Source organism: Typopeltis vanoorti, chromosome 6 (assembly GCF_054136105.1).
Source record: "Typopeltis vanoorti isolate ZY-2024b chromosome 6, IOZ_Tvanoo_1.0, whole genome shotgun sequence".
NCBI classification, from domain to species: Eukaryota; Metazoa; Arthropoda; class Arachnida; order Uropygi; family Thelyphonidae; genus Typopeltis; species Typopeltis vanoorti.
In genome coordinates, this window is record NC_143554.1 from 106,612,139 (window position 1) to 106,632,131 (window position 19,993).

At 35.4% G+C, this 19,993-nt stretch overlaps 1 protein-coding gene across 1 annotated transcript in view; it reads right to left on the reverse strand.

Moving 5' to 3' along the window:
• LOC150105777 (uncharacterized) overlaps nt 1-19,993 on the reverse strand; it is a 29,551-nt gene that overhangs the window by 831 nt on the left and 8,727 nt on the right. Inside the window, exon 3 of the mRNA XM_090394555.1 lies at nt 5,802-5,959. Coding sequence (XP_090250681.1) covers nt 5,802-5,959 — 158 coding nt within the window. The remainder of the gene's footprint in view (nt 1-5,801; nt 5,960-19,993) is intronic.

Sequence of the window (19,993 nt, forward strand, 5' to 3'; positions counted from 1 at the left end):
ATTCCTATAGCAGACTATTGACATTCCACCATTAAAAAATACACTAATGATATCAACAAAAGTCTCAGTACTGAAATATCATTGTCTGCAATGCAATTAAAGTACATCCCCTGAAATCCAAATGGTTATGCTTATTGATTTCCAAGAAAACAAAATCACATTTCTCTAAATTTCTAATGATAAGAACCAACTCAAAGGTAATTAAATAAGACAAATTACTCTGCATTACTTTCAAACCAATCAGACTTCTTTTAATATGTAATTTCTTGAACCACAGGGCAAGATCATAGCTTTCTTCTAAAATCTGATGAAGATCTCACAAAATGGCTAATACAACATCATGCTGCTGGTTTTGTACATACTGCAAGTTTCTTTATTCCTTTTCGTTCTATACATTTTTAGTACTCAAACTTTTTAGTTTTCAACTTTACATAGACTATTTAACTGATTTTCTTCATTACTGGTTCTATTCATGTTTGATTTTGGCTACTATATATCTATATAGTAGCCAAAATCAAACATCTATATATTTCAATGCTACCATATCTGTTCTTCATCCTCATCATTTTCATCAACTCAATAAGTCAAGAGACAAATGAAGTGCCATTACTTTCTTCAAAATACACATATCCAGGTGTGTCTTTTTCATCATCAATTTCAAAAATAAAAAAAATGAAATTAGTCTGAACTTAATTTTAGCCTCAGGTTGGAACACGGGTAGCTCTATTATCATAAAATCTTTGCTATTTTTTATTCATTGCCTATATTTATATATTTTTCTACTAACCAGCATGGCTATGGTCTTTGATTACATTATTTGTATTATATTTGTAGTATTCTTTGTACAATATTCTATTATTTCTTGGATTACTATAATACTTGTTGCATCACTATTTTTTTTTTTTTTTTACAATTATATCATCACTTGTACTACTTCTTCAGTCTTAATAGCTTTCAATTTAAAAAAAATGTAAATGGAAAAAATTACTTTTATAAAATGAGGAATGGAAATATGGATATTAGTTTTGTGTGTTATTAGTGAAGTCGATAACTTATATGAATGCATTACTTTATTGTTAATAAATATAATGAGAACTTTTATACCTGAATGAATAAAGAAAACAACACAATGACTTTCAAAAAACTGTGTTCTGGATTTATTATTCTACAATCATAATTTAAGAAAATGGTAATCGCCGTCCCTAAGAATTGATAAACAGAGACATGTTTTCATAAGTGAAAACTGTGGAAGGGAAACATAGAAAAGAACAATCTGGGTTTAGATGGATTGATGCAGAAAAAAATGCTCTAGAAGAGAGAAATATGAGATCTGACAACACTGGAGTCCTGGCAAATAACAGACTAATATGTAAGAAATTTGTTGATGGGAGGTTAGTAACAATATAAACCTAACTGTGCAGTTCTATCATAGCATCCTGTTCACTCTTCAGGGTAAAGATAAGTACTTAGATGGTAATATACAATTTTAATAATAAAACAGTAAAAGTTCAATCTAATTTTATTTAGGTGCTCATCATCATCAAATTCCTGCCATGTACCCACAAGGGGGGGGGGGGATGTACAGGATGTGATAGTACTACATGAAAAATTTACATCATTACTAACTTCCTATCTACGATTTTCCTCCAAATCAGTCTGTTACTTGTCAAGACTCTAACATTATCAGATCTTATATTTCTATCGTCTAAGGCACTTTGTACTGTATCAATCCACCTATATCTTGGTCTTCTCTCTGAGTCATTTTCCTGACAACCTAGCAGAGAACACTTGTTTTGCTAATCTTTCCTCGCCCATTCTGTTTAAGTGACCATACCACCTGAGATTAGCTCTGATAAAACATTCCTGGATACTGACAATGTCAAGTTCTTTCCTAATATCCTCCTTTTTAATACAATATATTGCCATTGATGCCATCTGTTCATGCCTATAATCTTTCTCAAGACTCTCATAAATGCGGTCTCTAGTCTTTGGTCAAGTGTTTCACTTCTGACCCAGTTCTCAGATCCATAAGTTAAAACTGGTTTGAACATTGTCTTGTATACAACTAATTTAGTGTTACGACTAATTTCTCTCTTATTCCACATGAATTTATTCAATTGACATCCTACCATATCAGCTTTGTTGAATATGTTGTCTATTTCCATATTTAATTTACCATCTTCATTAAAAATCGTTCCTAAGTAGCTGAAATGTTTTACTTGTTCAACAGGTTCTCCATTCACAACGCAGTTGAAATTTTCAATGATTCTGCCTATTTTCATTGTCTTTGTCTTTTCATTGCTGACCGTCATACTATATCTATTACAACAGTTATTCAATTTAGTCAGAGAATCTTGCAGACTTGTAGCGGATTTATTTAGAAGTATAACATTGTCCACATAAAGCAAAGAGCTGACATTAACATCTCCAATTTTGATATCAGGTTTAATACCACTTTTCTTCATAATGTGATCCATATAGATAATGAATAACAGAGGGGAGAATTTACATCCTTGTCTGACATCAGATTTAATAGTAAACAATTTTCTTGTACTTCCTTCAATTCTAACAGCTGACTTACAACTCAAATAAAGACTAAGTATTGCTTGATATAATGCCCAATGACACCACACAACTATAGGGTTTTGAATAGCTTCTCTCTTGCCATCTTGTCATAGGCCTTTTCCAGATCTACAAAACTTAAATACAGATCTTTGTTATATTCCCATGATTTCTCAAACTTTTTGTTGCAAAGTGAAAATCTGATCCTGACAGCCTCTATTTGGCCTGAATCCAGCTCGTTCTTCACAAAGCTTTTCTTCCACAATTCTTCTCAACCGTTTCTCAAGTATACTTGCATAAATCTTACCAGGAACACCAGTAGGGATATACCTCTAATTCTTACATTCAGTTTTATTTCCCTTTTTATATACGGGTACTATGAGAGCTCTACTCCAATCATCGGGAATTCGTCCCTCTGTCCAGGACTTCTGAACTATGCAGTTAAGCCACTGTAAGACTTTTATACCACCATACTTCAGCACTTCTGGTCAAATATCATCTCCTGCTGCCTTTCCACATTTCAAGCCTTTGATAGCTTTTTCTACTTCAAGTATGGATATGTATTCCTGACTGTATGCCTGTTGAGTATTTTTTACCACTGTGCTACCACTGCTTGTTTCATTTAGCAATTTTTCAAAGTAATTACCCCATACTTCAAGGATATCTTTTTCTCCCGTTTTCATGTCACCTTTATAATCTCTAACTCCTTTTACAGCACCCTTTCCTCCATTTTTAAGCTTCTTCAACAATCGCCAGAATATTTGCCACCTTCTTGATATTTATTTTCTATGTTCCTGCCAAAGTCCTCCCACGACTTTTGTTTAGCTAGTTTTACACAGTGTTTCGCTTTCTTACATTTGTCTCAGTATTCCCTAAGAGCACAAGCTGACTTATTTGCCAGGAACTTTTGATATGCTTTCTTCTTTTCCTTCACTGTCTCTTTAACTTCTCGTGTCCACCATGGAATTCTAATTTTTCTCTCCTTGCAGACAACTTCACCACATGCCTCTCTCTAGCTGAACCAGTCAAGGTTTTCTTCAAGGCTTGCCACTGAATCTCCAAGATTTGGTTCCTGTTCTCAAACTCTTTCATTTTTTCTTCAATAATCTTTATGTATTTTAGTTTACAGTTCACATCTGAGAGCTGCTCAACTTTTATTTGCTTTAAAACTTTCTTACATGTTATTCTTTTCAATATGAAATTCAATTTTATCCTGCTCAAGACTAAATAGTATCACTTCTAATTTCAAATCCTCTGTACACTCTGGTGTCCTGAACCAAGGAGAAAACATCACTATCAACAATAACATAGTCAATGAGACTTTTTTTATTCCTTGCCTCTTCTCTCCATGTGAATTTGTGCACATTTTTATGTTGGAGCATGGTGTTAGTAATAACCAGTCCATGTCCTGAGCAGAAATCCAACAGAGTATTTGCCATTATTATTAGCTTTGCTCTTTTCTCTCCAAATTCTCCCAAAATATTTTTGTATGTCTGACAATCATTTCCTACTCTGCTATTTAGATCCCCCAACAAGGACCAAGTTTTCCTTTTCCATTGTGTCAGTTGCTTTCTCTAAAGCCTGAAAAAATTCCCCCTCTTCTAACTTAGTAGAACCTACTGTGGGATCATAGGCACAAATAAGTCTCGTTGTCCAGTTCCCCATTCTCATATTTGCCTACATCACTCTACTTGGGACTGCCTGCCATTCAAGAAGATTAGCCTCATATTTAGTTGAATACTATGGCTACTCCATCTTTTCCTTGATTGTCATTGCCTGAATATAATATTTTGTATTTATTGCTCAGAAAGATCTCACCAGTTTTTTGTTTTGTTTTGTTTCAGTCACCCCTATTATGTCAATCTGGTACTTATCTAATTCCTCAGTTAGCTCCATTTCTTTGCCATTCAGGCTTCTTATGTTGATAGTACCAATCTTTAACTCTGGTGATGTTGAGTTGGTGTGTGTTTTCAGATTTATTCCAGTAGCTGACTTTTCGCCTTTTGATCTGGTTCCCTGGCAAAAACAACGGGGGCCTTGTTTACCAGGGTGATACCCCATTAGGCATGAAATTTTGTAATGTTGGATCATCATTTTGTATTTTGGTTTAAGCCAATAAGAATACAATTTGGTAGGCTAAATCCCAAATTGCCAGCCCATCCTCGTCCGTTCAGTATCCAGGTAGATGGTGCACCATGAGAAGGTGAGGATTGGATATTAGGTCAGAAGCCCTGGTCAGTTCTTTGCATTCCTTTAAAGGCTATGTGGAGGTCTCCTCTCAGTTATACAGTTTTGACCTGCTCATTTGAAACTTAATTCTAGGTTTCAAATGAGCATCTATTGACATACCGAATAAACAGTCCTGGGGTAAACACTGTTTAGACAAGGATAAGGCCTTCTTTTTCATAACATTTCTGGGAGAGATAGGAGAAAGAATTAAATTTTGGCACAGCTAGACAGGATTATAAACACTTCTGTTGCAGTTGATAGTAATTAAAATACCTTAATCTGTGAAATGGATACTGAATCTTGTGGAATAAATGCACAACATAATAGACCCCCCCCCCTATTACAAATGAATTCAGCATATCTTGTGAAATTTCTATTTCTGTCAGCTAAAAACCAATGGATGTGAGCACAAATACTAGACATCTGAAGAATTAAAAAACACCTAGCTAAGCAAATCCCAATTCCAATTATACCATGCTAACAGCAGAGCCAAGTTTGGTTGCAGCAGGCAATCAATAGATCCATCAGACTACACGACAACAATATAGGCTGGTGTAAGGAAGTATTTGTTTGACGCGTTTGTCTAATATTGGTGGCATAAACTTTGAATACCACAGCACACGTAAATACTGTTGCCAACCAGGTGTATCTCTTCTCATGCCCTCATTTAAATCATTTGAAGTAGTTTCAGGAGACAAAGGAGTCTTCATCATGCTTCATTCGCATGCCAATCACTAGATTTTAACCCAAAGGAGCACCAATGCAATGAGTTATTGATGACAGAGATCTACTAATTGGGCCGACATATAGTGGAATGCTTTCGGCACTTCATGAAATGTGCATTCTGCCAAGACTATTCTAAAGACTTAAGAATGCCAGTGCCTCATTTTAATGCATGAATTATTTTTCTAGAATAGGCACTGAAGGCATAAATATATAACTTTTATTTATTTATTTATATTTTATGGATATTGAGAAAACGAGAAAAGAAATTAAAAAAAAAAAAATACCTTTGAAGGATAATGCAACTTTGATTCTACATTGTGAGATTTTGTTCCCATTTGAAAGCGCATATGGCTTTGAGGTTTGGAATCCCTTAAGTATTTGCCTTTGGAAATCTCTGGGCCATATCCTTTGGCCAAATTTGGAAAGCTATGTCTCAGTCGCTCTAAAATAAAATAAAAAATGCATACAAAATTTATAATAACAGTATTGTATACTGTTTTTATATAAAAAAACAAAAACAACAAAAAAAGTCCCCCAAAAATTATGCATCTTAACAGAAATTCTGCAGAATTTCAGCTTCCCCGCTGTGCTATATTACATGAGAATTTTAAGTGGAACAGGGAGATACATATTTCCATTTCTATAAGAATTATTTCTAGAAAGTGTTTAATGCTAGATAAGCAAATTAACAAAGCTGGTATGGTGGGAAGTCAAATTAATAAATTTATATAGAATAAGAGAGAAATTAGTCAAAGTACTAAACGAGCTGTGTTCAAATCAATTTTAACTTATGGATCACATTATGAAAAAAAAGTGGCATCAAGTCTGATATTATGATTGGAGATGTCAAACTTAGCTTTGCTTTATGCAGATGATGTTGTGCTCCTAAACATACCCAGTTCAAGTCTCCAGAATTCTCTAATTAATTTGCATAACAGGTCTAACAAATTTGGCATGAAAATCAGCAATATACAAAGATCAAAGCTAGGAAAATAGGCAGGAATATAGAAAACTTCAGCTGTATTCTCAATGGAGAATCTATAGAACAAGTAAAATATTTCAGCTATTCAGGGAGCTTTCAATGAAGATGGCTGGTTAAAATCTAGAAATAGGCAACAGAATAAGCAAAGCTGGAATAGTGGGTAGTCAGCTGAATAAATTTATATGGAATAACAGAGAAATTAGCCAAAACACCAAACTAGCAGTATACAAGACAGTGTTTAAACCAGTTTTAAGTTATGGATCTGAGAGTTGGGTTAGAAATAAAGCACTTGATCAAAGACTAGAGACCACAGATATGAGGGTTCTGAGAAAAATTAGGGGAGTGAACAGATGGCATCAATGGCAGAATCATATTAAAAATGAAGATATCAGAATGGAATTTGAGATTATTAGCAATCAGAACTGGAACCAATTTGTGCAAGGATCAAATGATAGCAAATGGTGCTGTTGCAGCATAATTATCCATGGAATCAGAACTAATCTAAGGTGGTATGGCCACTTAAATAGAATAGGTGAGGAACGGTTAGCAAAACAGACGTTTGATGCCAAGATGGTAGGAAAGAGACTCAGAGGAAGACCAAGGTCTAGGTGGATTGATTCTGTCAGAAGTGCCTTAGAAGCACAATATGTTAGATATGATAATATTGGAGTGTTCATGAGTAATAGATTGATTTGGAGGAAAATTGTTGATAGAAGATAAATAATAACGTAAACTTAATTATGTAGTGCTGTCATAGTAACCTGATCACCCCTTGGGGATGAATATCAGGAAATTGATGATGATGGATCTGAGAGCTGGGTTAGAAATTAAACCCTTGATCAAAGACTGGAGACCAATATGAGACTGCTGAGAAAGATTAAGAGAGTTAAGAAATGGCAAAAATGACAGAATCATATTAAAAATTAGGATATTAAGGAGCATGACATTGTTAGCAGAGCTAATCTCAGGTATGGTAGTATGGTAGAGGAAAGATTATCAAAACAGGTGTTCTTTACCAGGTTGGTAAGAAAAACACTAAAAGGAAGACCAAGATATAGTAAAAAGTGCCTTAGAAGACAGAAATATTAGATTTGATAATACTGGAGTCTTGACAGATTAATTTGGAGGAAAATTGTCAATTGGAAGTTAGGAATGATGTAACTTTTTCACGTAATACTATCATAACATTCTGTACACCAACCCCCAGTTGTTACATATCAGGAATTTGATGATGATGATAATGATGAAGGGTTTAACGTAAATATTTAAATCAGAAGACTGGCAACGATGACCGAATTTAGTGAATTTCTTCTCTCAGTGGGAGAGGAAATCAAAAACTACGATTGTTGAAATAAAACAGAGTGTCTGGAAGGTACTCAAGATTTTCAAGTATTGGAACCATTTTCAAGCACTGGAACCAATTTGTGCAAGGATCAAATGATAGTAAATGGTGCTGTTGCAGCATAATTATCCATGGAATCAGCATAGTTGGAGCTATGAAATCTTCGAAGGGTGATGATTTGATATTCAGGAAAGTTGGATTGGAGAAAATCAGGATTACTGGGAGCAACTTGAATGAATGAGATAAAAAGATAATTCACTTGCTGATCACGCTCAGAGCTCCATGATTTGATAATCTCAGCAAACTCTCAATCTTGTGCAAATGGAAAGGGAAGAAAACATTTTCTTGAGTCGGGCAGCACATTTTTGATTAATGACTGAAGCGTTCCATCTAAACCTGCAACACTGAGTGATGTGATGGTAGACTCTGCAGGTTTGTGATAGAAGACCCAGGTGTCCCATTTCTTCAAAATCAAAGAGCAAGTTTATATATATATATATATATATATATATATATATAAATTATTTTAAATGACTGATAACGAGATGACATGGTCTATTTAAAAAGATACTACTAGTTTCATTGAATGGATTAACTTCTTCAGGTATCACAATCAAAGAAATATACAAAAAATAACAGACTTAAAAATTGCATTAACAGTACTAGTCCAAAAAAAACATTAGTACATTTTGAAAACAGTAATGTGAGCTTGAGTTCCAAATAAAAGCTGACTACGTACTGCCACGAGTGCGCCAGTATTGAACAGAGGCAATGTGCGCATCAGAAAGATTGAAACTTAGGGAGTTATTGATATGGGAAGAATCAAATGCAATTTCTCTGGACTCGGCAATCTTTCTTTCCAGTTCATCATAGCACACACAGATATTAGAAGTTTGTGTCAAGTCCACAATGTGTTGGCGGCCTTCATCTGAGTTAATGGAGAAAAGAACATGGCTAGAGAGAGCGCTGGCTCTAGTCCTTTTGTAGGAAATATCTCTACAGTGTTCTTCCAGACGAAGAAGGATGGATTTAGCAGTTTGGCCATAGGTATAGCTTTCCACAATCACATAAGATCTTGTAGACTCCTGGAAACTGAGTTGCAAGATGTTTCTCTTTAGGTTTACTAAGTATGGATCGAAGTTTTAGGAGCATAGTGAAACAAGTTCTGAAGTTAAATTTCTTGAGAATTTTAGCTAGTTTTGGTGAAAGAGAACTGATGTAAGGCAAAGAAATAAAGGCTCTGGGGGAAGAGGGATCTTCAGAAGCAGTTGAGTGACGGAGAGAAAGAAAATTTTCAATCTTATTAGGAGAGAAACCATTATTGATAAAGGTCTTTTTAAGAAAAAGGAGTTCATTTTCAATTTCTGTTTCTTGTGTTAGTTAAGATTTGGTCTGGTGTGCTAAGGTAGAAATAATACCATGTGTGCTATGATGAAGAAATAATACCATGTGTGCTATTATTACACCAGATCATAGAGGTTAAATTCATATATTTTATACAGTACCTTTCTTGGGTTGTTATAAAGTTAACATTTGGAAATATTCATACAATTTAATAAAAGCATTGGTGATGCTTCCTTGATGTTAGACGTTTTGCAGATGGGGAAGACTTTTATGCCATTGCTAAACTTTAAACTTGAAGTTGATGCTAGCTCCTGGTTTTTCTGCTGAATACCAGTGGTGAGTCCTGGAGAATCATTCTTTTTGTTTTCTTTTTGGGTGGTTTTAAAAAGATTGAAATATGTGGTATCACTGGATGTTACAGCCATTTTTGCTACTTCATCTGCAGTTCATTTCCCTTTAATCCCACATGGGATGGGATCCATTGGAAAATTATTTCAGAATCCTTATGTAGTTTGTTTATTGTTTTTGCTATGTCTCTAAGTATTTCTTGATGGCTAATGTAGCAGTTCTTAATAGCTTGAAGGGCTGATAAGGAATCTATGAAAAATATAAACTCCTTTGGGTTTTGTTTATCCAAATGTTGCAGTGCTGTGTTAATGGCTATTAATTCTGCATGGTATGAGTTGCATCCAATACTGTTAGTTGTTTTTAGTTCTATATTTTGAGAGCCATAGATGAGTATGCTATGCCCAGAATTGCCATTTGGATTTTTGGAGCCATCTGTGTAGATCTTTATCGAGTCAGGTCCATATTCCATTATTTTTGAAAGAGCTAATGATCTTAAGATTTCAGGGTTTTCTAGGCTATTTTTCTCATGTTTCCCTATTTCCAAGTTGATAATAATATTTTTCCTGTCTTGATTTGGAGGAAATGGTGGGTAGTTGGCTATTTTATTTGGACAATCTAAGGGAATTTTATTTTCCATGATTTCATGCACTGTTGATTTTTTCTTTATTCTGTTTGTTGGTTGCCAATCTTTAAAAAGTTCACTTGTTCTATGATGTGCTAGGTTGGCTCTTTTTTCTACAAATTTAGTAAGATTTTCTTGCCACCTAATTTTTTAAAAGGAACAAGGTTGGATTTGAATTCTGCTATTTTGCTAGGAGTTGCATTCCTTCGTCCACATATGATTCTAGCTGCATTTTTCAGAATTTTTATAAGCTTGTCTAAACTGGTTTGTGATGGCTGCATCCAGATAAGCAAAGCATATTCAATTATGGGTTGGATAATAGAGGTGTATGTGACTTTTAAGGTTTTAGCATTGGCTCCCCACTTTTGAGTGGTTTTCTCAGATACTTTTTTCAGATACCTGAGATACTTTTCGTGATATATAGTATTCTTTTTTGCTCTGACAGCAACATTGTTGATATGTTTATTGAAGCTTAGTGATGGATCTAGAGTAACTTGGGGTTTTCATTAAAGGTAATTAGTTGACTGTTTAGCTTAATCTTTGGCCTCCACTTTCTGAGGTGGTTATTAATGGTAAATACACAAATTTCTGATTTAGTAGGGTTAATTTATATTTTTTGTTTTTCACAGTATGAAGATAAACTTTCAATGGCTTTGTTTAAGTGATCTCCTGTTTCTAGGTTGTTGTGAGCTGAGAATAGGACCAAATCATCAGCAAACATAGCCATCTTTGTTTCTTTATTTATATTTTTATCTAAGTCGTTTAAGTAGATGGAAAAAAGGAATGGGCTCAAAATGCTGCCTTGAGGGAGTCCCTGTCTTATTTTCACTTTCTTGGAAAAAGTATTATTTATTCTAACTTGAATTGTTCTATTTCTTAGAAAGTCATAAATCCAGTTTAGAACTTTCACTTCTGTTCCAATATGACAAAGTTTGGAAAAGAGTTTCTGCCTCCACACCTTGTCAAAGGCATTTGCTAAAATCTATAAAAGCTACAATGGTGGATTTGGTAGGTTTGGTCTGGGTTAAGTAGAAAACATGGCCTCCATTTGGCCTCATGGCCTAGACACATTAGATTCCTTCCTCAGTCACCTCAATAGTCTACATCCAAGAATCCAGTTTACGATGGAAAAGGAAAATAACGAAGGTGTGTTACAAAGACACCTTAGTAACACGCCTTCCTAATGGTAGCCTTTCTTTCTCTGTATATAGAAAACCTACTCATACAGGCAGATACATTCACAAACTCTCCCACCACCACTCCTCTCAGCAATATGGCATTATTAGAACTCTTACCAATAGAGCCCACAATCTTTGTTCCAGTGAAACTGCCCTTTCAAACCAACTCAAAAACATACACAACACCTTCCTTTCCAATGGCTACAGTGACTACAGAATTAAAAAAAAATAATCAAGTCCTTTCCCATTCCTCGACCATCTCTTCAGAAATGCCATCACCATTCCTTACATCCATGGTACATCAGAAAATATAGCCAGATCATTAAAAAAGTACAACCTTCATACAGCTTTCAAGCCCCACCGTAAACTTGCTACCCTTATCCTTTCCACCAAAGACCAGTTCCCTCCTCTCTCAGTGCCTGGAGTATATAGAGTACCTTGTGCCTGTAAACTGGCTTACTTCGGACAGACAGGTAGATCAGCAACCATCCGGTTAGAAGAATACAAGTCATACATCTGCAGTCACGATTATGGTCAATCTGGCCTTGCAGACCATGTTTTGGATACAAACCACAGAATCTCCTGGGAAAAAACCACCATGCTCCACCATAGTAAATTCAAAAAAGAAAGACTATTCTTTGAATCTGCATCTGTATTCAGGAATCAACCGAATTTAAACAAATACAGTTGAATTAAACTTCCCAAAATTTGGTAAACATTAATTATCAGAGATCCCTCTTTACATCCTAGGCCACCTGCAAATGCCCATAGTGGGCGCACCACCTAGATAGGACTTTAGTTTCACTCACTATTGTATTATTTGTGTATGTTGTCACAAAAAGTTTTTTTGTAATCCCCGAAGATGTCTCTGTGACGGAAACGAAACATCGGAAGTATTAAAGTATTTTTAATCCTTTCTCAGTGCTGATAATATTCCATTAAACCTCAAACATGAATTTTTCACAGCATGAACACAAGGTTAAGTAGAAAACTTGATCAGTTTGTTGAGTGATTTCTTCTAAAAGCAGCCTGAAAATGTGGTTGTATACTATTTTTGTTTAGATAGTAATTCAAACGTTGGAGTATCATTTTTTCCATCAATTTGCTTGGAATTGAAGTCAGTGAAATTGGTCTATAACTTTCTGGTTGGTCTTGAGGTTTGTTAGGCTTTAAGATTGGTATGATTGTGGCTGTCTTCCAGTCTTTTGGAGCTTTTCCTTGTTTTAGGCTATTGTTGTATAGGCGAAGTAGCCAATCTAGGGCTAGGGAAGGAAGATGTTTGATTATAATTCCTTGTATGTTATCTGGTCCACACTGCACCTCTCAATTCAGAGATTGTAAATGGATCCCAGAATAATTTGTTTTTATATTTTGGGGAATTTGCAGCATTTTTCTCCTGTCGAGCCTGTTTTGATATTTGATGATCTTTCCTAGTATTCATCTCTAGTTTGCTTTTATTTTGAAAATGAAAGACCAATGTATTTGTGATCTCCCTGTCTCCTATTTTGATATTTCCATCTGGATCTTTTAGCGTGTTAGACTCACTTGCCTTTGATAGGCCTCTTTGTAAATTAGCAGTCAGTTTCCAAAGTTTGGTATCTTAAGTGTTTGGATTTAAGCAGTGGCAAAATTCTTGCCACCTAGTTCTTTGTAATATATTATATTTTTGTTAAATTTCAGCATTTATCTTGTTGTACTCGATCCTGGTTTCTGGAGAGCTTCCAATTTTTAAAATGTTAAATAATTCATTTCATTTAGTTATTTTACTGGCAAGTTCAAAGGTTCACCTGGAACTTGTAGTAGTTTGTTGGTAGTTTGAAATTGCCTTTTCTCCTGTAGCCCTTTGGGATACTTTGCTGCATTTAGGATAGTATTCTTTCAAGTTATGTAGTTTTTGACTAAGTCATGATGGTATGTGTGATCATTCAGCATTTTACTTACTTCATCCTTCTATTTCTTCCAATTTGCCTTCTGGAAGTTCCAATGATATTATCTTTCTTGGGTTCAGATTGATTAATACTGGGGGTATGGTTATTTCCTACTGGTTCCAAAACAGACCAAATAGCTTTGTTGTGAAGAGACACCGCATTAATATCTAGGGCATCTTTTGTACCATAAGAATGAGACAGGTAAGTGGGTTCTGCATTGTTAAGAGTTATTAGTCCTGTTTCATCTAAGAAATTACTCAGGTTTTCTCCTCTTGGGTTTATTTCCTCAGAACCCCATAAGAGGTGTTTGCTATTCATGTCTCCTAAGATAATGGAGTTTTCTTCAATGAGATGGAATAGGCTGGAGAGATTTGGTCCAGGTTTGTCGCAAGGATGATAACAATTGAACATGTTTAATGGCTTTTTACTTGGTTCCAGTATTTGGATTCCTTGTATTTCAGTTTCTTCTGCTACTATGTCTAGCTCAACAACTTTATATGACAAGTTTCGGATTAGTGTCTGAAGTCATCCTCCATTTTAGTCGGTAGGCCTGTCTTGTATGATGTTATAGTTTTTAATGTTTAGTCTGCTGGTTTATCGAAGTTTGGTTTCCTGGATGCAGATAATAGCATCATGTTTGTCAGCTACTAGTAATAGTTTGTTTAGTTTTTCTTTGTTTACTGTAGTAACAATACCATTTAAATTACATTGGATGATATTAATATTTTTTGTAATGGGTAGAATGATTTGCTCATTTCTCAACTCTGACATCATTTCCAAATCAAGAGTCGCATTGGCTGCCCCATCCGAGGTAGCATAGGTATAATCACCGAAATTTGTCTCCATGATGGGAAAAAAAAATGCTGCTGTCATTAATCATCCAGAGGGCACCATGAAGAGGTGACAGTCAGACTTTGCCCTCCTTTTTGAAAATTACATGACTGGATACCGAGGGTAAAATCTCTCGGTATCCAGTCATTTAATTTTTAAAAAACATGTCTCTTCACCGAGTAAACCAGTCTTGCCACACACATACACACACACACACTAGGGGGCTCTGCCCCCTAGTGTGTGTGTGTGTGTGGTTGGGTAAATTAAGTTGGGTAATAGTTCATCTTGATGAACTATCACCCAACCTAACTTTGCATCAAGCAAATAACTCAATATCTCACTTCAAATTATTTCCTATAGTGTTTATTTATATACAAAATAAACAGAAGTGGTCCAGGCAGAAAGCCTTGCGGCACACCAATGGTCACCTGCTTTCTCCTGGATTCTGTTACTCCATATACTACTTTTTGGTATCTGTCCACCAGCCACCTTTGTATCCATATCACCAGTTTCATATCCATTCTCAACTGTTTCAGTTTGTGTAACAGAGTTCCATGTAGTATTCTTATGTTTTGCAAACACCTTTGCAAAATTCAGCAGCGTTATCATGTAGCCATTCCCTTTATTTAACTCAGCTGTCACTCTGTTATAAAGTTAGTAAATTTCTAATGAATGGCTGTCCCTCACAAATCCATGCTCCTCCACATAGAATTCTGAATGCTATGGGGGGGGGGGAGAAGACAAAGTGTCCCCCTCATAGCATTCGGAATTCAGGAGGACACTAGACACAGATTTCATTCTCCAATGAACTCTGTGTCTAGTGAAGATGGCATGTTCTGCAAGTCCAGACTTTTCAGGTCTCAAGTATTCAATATAAGATTGGTGTTCTTCTAGCCGAATAGAGGCAGATCTTCCCGTTTGTCTGAAATAAGATAATCCACAAGAGCACGGAATCTGGTAGACACCTGGATGATTAAGATGTGGAAGCTTGTCCTTAGGAGAAGTGAGAAAGGTGGAGATTTTTCTAAACGGTCAAAAGGCAACAAAAATATTCATCCAACTGGAGAGAGTGAATGTGCTGTCTTGACCTAAAAAGTAGCTAAACATGGAATTTTCAGTTAAGAGGAGGTATATGTGAAATTACAGAAATGGTTATTGAAACGACTTGGAGACTGCTCCAAGCGGTCTATCCCTAATGTACAAGGCATCAGTGAAAGTATAGCAAAAGTTTTAAAACCACTGAATATATATATATTTTTTTTTATTTAGGAAAAAATGATGGTACAACATGACAAAATTTTCATGCAGGCTGGGGCGTCGCACGGTTAAATGAGGCCCCCCGTTGTTTTCACCAGGGAACCAGGGCGAACAGCGAAAAGTCAGCTACTGGAACAAATCTGAAAACAAACCCCCAACTCAATATCACCAGAACTAAAGAGCAGTACTATCAACATAAGAAGCCTGAATGACAAAGAAATGGAGCTAGCTGAGGAATTAGATAAGTACCAGATCGACATAATAGGGGTGACTGAAACAAAAAAGACAAAAGCACAACACACATGTAAACGCGACAGTGAGTGAAACAATATAATTGCAGAAAGACAAAAGATCTAAAGTCCTATTTTTGGCGCCCTCTAACAGAAAAAAAAAAAAAAAAAAAAAAAAAAAAAAAAAGCAGCAGTTATCCAGGAGTTTTTCTTAGGATAACCGTCTCCCAAATTTTTGGCAAATTAATGCAACCATATTTGTTAAGGTTGGGAGAATTCTTCAAAGCCATTGCTGACTCAAAAAATAGTCTTTCAGATCTATAACGACTCCTAAATAGCACATTCGTTTTTCTCCATCTAATCCTGTGTGAAGGAGTGTCCAAAGCGTGGTCTGCCAGTCCCGACTTGCCATAGTAATAGTAGCGAATGTATCTTTCATGTTCTTCCAGGCGGATGTTCACTGATCTTCCTGTTTGCCCATAATAGGCCAAGTCACAGTCACATGGAACTTCATACACTCCTGGGTGTGCTAAAGGGTGAAGTTTATCCTTTGGTGAGCGGATCAGAGTTGCCAGCTTGACATGAGGCTTGAAGGTGGTGCGAAGGCCATGTTTCACCAATACTTCGGCTATCTTTTCCGATGTACCTCTGATATAGGGAATAGAAATGGTCATGTTGTATTCTTGTGTAATGGGGGGGGGGGGGCAAAGTAATGGGCCTATGTAGTATTTTTTCTATTTTGTAGGGCCATGTTTAAACTTGGCAGCCCATTTCTTAATTGTCGAAAATGAAGGTGAAGAATGCCTATAAACTTTTATGAACTTCGAATGAATTTTTTTGGTGTTAAACCTTCTTTTACAAAAAATTTTATAACCGCACGATACTAAATTTTATCCATTTCAACAACAACGCAAACAACACTTTTGCTTTAAACAGCAGAATAAAAAAACTACTTGATCAAATGACTTGCAATTTCACATGGTCTCCAGAACAAGGTTCCAGACTAATCTGGTAGACCCCTGGATGATTAAGATGTGGAAGCTTGTCCTTAGGAGAAGGTTGTTAAGGTTGACAGTAGAATGGGCGTTCTACTGTCAACCTTAACAGAAATCAAGGCCTAATACTCCCAGAGATATGGAAAACCCTAATCAGAACCTTAAAAACGGAAGAAATGAACTTTAATACAAACTACAGAAAGTTCCTCAGCAACATCTTGCTGATCTTGTACACGCAATACATGTTTCACTCACGTTCGAAACTATTTTATTTGTAATTATTCTAGTCAGTTTTTTATAGTTATTCTTGTCAGTTTGCAGTTACGCATAATTGTGAGATTGTTTAAACCTCTATGTAAGCCCTGAAGATGCCTACAGATAAGTGTGGCGAAACTAGTTGGTTCAGTTAATAAAATTGATCAACACTTGATCGGTAAACCAAAAAATATTATTATTTAACAAAACTGTATTGTTATTTCTGTTATCTGATTAAAAAGATGGCCGCAAGGTAGCATTGGTTATTAACGCTGCTGAAAGATAAGTCATTTTTTTCATAATTTAGCTAATAATGATTGGTTTTATAGTGGTCTGTAATAGACAGAGTTATTTAGGTTTAAGTAAACCTTGTATCTTTGTTTAAATTCGATACTGTGCATGGTAGAACAATGATGCAAAGATGTTATTGTTGGGTGAATTGAATTTGCATGATTTTGTTCAATGTAGTGTGTGTGACAGATGAATTTGCAAGAAAGTTGAAGGATTTATGAAGGAGAGCAAGTGTGTAGTAAGTGTCTTGAGAGTGCCAGTTGGGAATGAAGCATGTGTTAGCAGAGAAGACAATATTGACAGTAGACTGGAAAATGATAATGTTGGAATTAATGTTAAATGTATGGTGGGGGAAGTTCAGGAGAAAGAAGTAAACTTTAATAAAGAAACAGTGCATTCGCATATTATTCTTCAAAGAATAAACTGTGAAATTGAAAATTGCAGAAATGTCAAGAGATTAGCAAGAAGTCTGAAGTAAGATTCAAGATCATGTGAATAAAGAAATCGAGAAAGAAGATAAGAAGAAAATTTTGCATGGAGATTCTATAACTCAATGAAAGTGTAACAAAATCTTGTTTTCCCAGCACAAAAATTAATATTAGTGATGTTGTTACATCCTGAAAGTGAGCGGGATTTATTCCGTACTTCCTATGTAAGAAGTGAGGAATGCCATATATTCAAAGAAAAGAAAGCATATTCTTTGTGTTTCAACTCCAGTGTCAACTATGAGAAAGGGAAAGAAGTAAAGAAATCGATGTCCACGTCGCGAGTTGTACAGCCGTTATATAGATGATTCAAAGTGTGTCCTAAGTTACGAGAGGTTAAGACCACGTAAGCATAGTTCAATTCCAAAAGGAACGTAGGAGAAACAGATTATTGGAGAGGGTATACCAAGATAGTTCGATCAGAAAAAGGTAGAGGCCCATATGGAAAATTCAAGAAAGAAAGGTACTGTAAAATATATCTCGTGTTAACTAAGATTCGCCTGTATTAGTTATCATTATTCTAATACTGAACTGTTGAAGTGACCAGGACTTTAGTATATGATAGAATATAATGAAAGTAAGCTTACTAATGTTAATATTATATGAGTAATTAAGTGTCCTGAGAATTTTGCATGTCTAATATATTGTATAAGAAAGTTTAAATGTCATAGTTATGTGTCAGTGCAGTAAATGGTTTAGTTAATCTACTTAAGTTTGGATAGTTAAATAGTGTGAATTAATCTTATATGTTCGTGTCAAATGAATTTATGTGTTGAATGTGTATGGCGGCATGATCGTAATACCCATTATAGGATCATAGCTTAATTATTTATGATATGCTAATGTCAGTTTGTAAATATTTAGTATAGCATTGAATTGAGTAATAACTAATATTTGAATTGTACCATGTTAAGGAATTTAATAAACCTTTTGTCCAATGATAAAAACAGTTGTCTGAAATTGCTGTCCAATGCACCACTTGAAAAATTACGAACCTAATCACGCGGGAAATTAATGTGTTAAGAAACGAGATAAAGTGTCACAACTGCAACATAGTTACACTTTCTGACATATTTTAGTTCTTTCTCCTTGTTTTTGCATATAATATCTTAAACTAAATATCCCAAAAGGCGCAGCATAATACAAATATTAGGGATACTAAGGAGAGAAATAACTTAGATATTAGTAAAAATTTTGGTGATATCTCGAGCATAGATAATAGTGGAACATAGATGAGAGGAAATTACTAGTTAGAATAAAAATCATAAAATGGGACACAACAATGTATCAGAATACAGAAAAGTAAGGTGAAAGAAGAAGTTGTCTTGGTTAGCACTAATGACCTGAGAGGTATTCTATGAGAGAGAGAATGTGAAGGAGTTGTTGGACAAAGCACAAAAGAAGAGCAAGAAAGAAAGACTGCAAAACTCCTGCTATGAAAGAGGCAAACTGAGGAGGAGGGCATTGCTGGCAAACAAATCAATATGCAGATTGTGCAGAAGGAATGATGTAAGGTCTGTGAAGTTTTGGTCTGAGCTTCTGTCCTTGATGGAAAGAAGGATTTGCATAATGCTGATGGATGATTTGTATAATGCTGCATTTAAATGGTTTTGGTGTTAGGTGTCTAGAAAGAGCGTTGCTCACTGAGAGTGCTGAAACACAAAGTCAGGAAATCTTAAGCAATTAAATAGGATAGATGCAGGTGAGAATGTGTGTGTTTGTGTGAGAATGGCCAACAAATGTGAAATGTAGTCGTTAAAGCAACATTATTCAATAGGGTAGTCAATTAAGGAAGTAAAAGTGGTTAGGGGACTAAAAGGATGCTACAGTTTCTATGTATGCCAGAAGTATCAGGAACAAGAGGGAGGAGTTTTTGCCATTGGTTAATGCAACCTACTCCAAAAGTTACAGTCATTAGTGAGATTTGGCTAAGAGTAGATGATGTAGTTACAGGGCCAGAATGGGAAGGGTTTAGTATTTTTAAGGAATATATACAGAAGATAGGATGGGGAGGGGGGGGGAAGGAGGAGTACACTAAATGAATTGCAGACAAAAAGAATATGAGAAGAAGGAGGAGGAGGATGGCTGTTCTTTTGAAGCAGTCTTGGTAGGAGATTAAGAACAATAAGACAAAATATATGGTTGGTTGTTGCTACAGATCAAGAGGATTCAGGGATGATACGGAAGACATGCATCAGCAAAATGAGTATAATGAGTATAATTGAGTAATTATTAGGAGATCCCGGTATGGAGATAAAGATTGGAAAGAAGAAAGATTACATGACGGAAAGGAAATGGAATTTATACACTTACTGAGAGAATATTGGAGCAAGAGTATTGGATAAGGTCAGAGGATCTGAAGAGCTATTCATAACTAATTTGTTTATT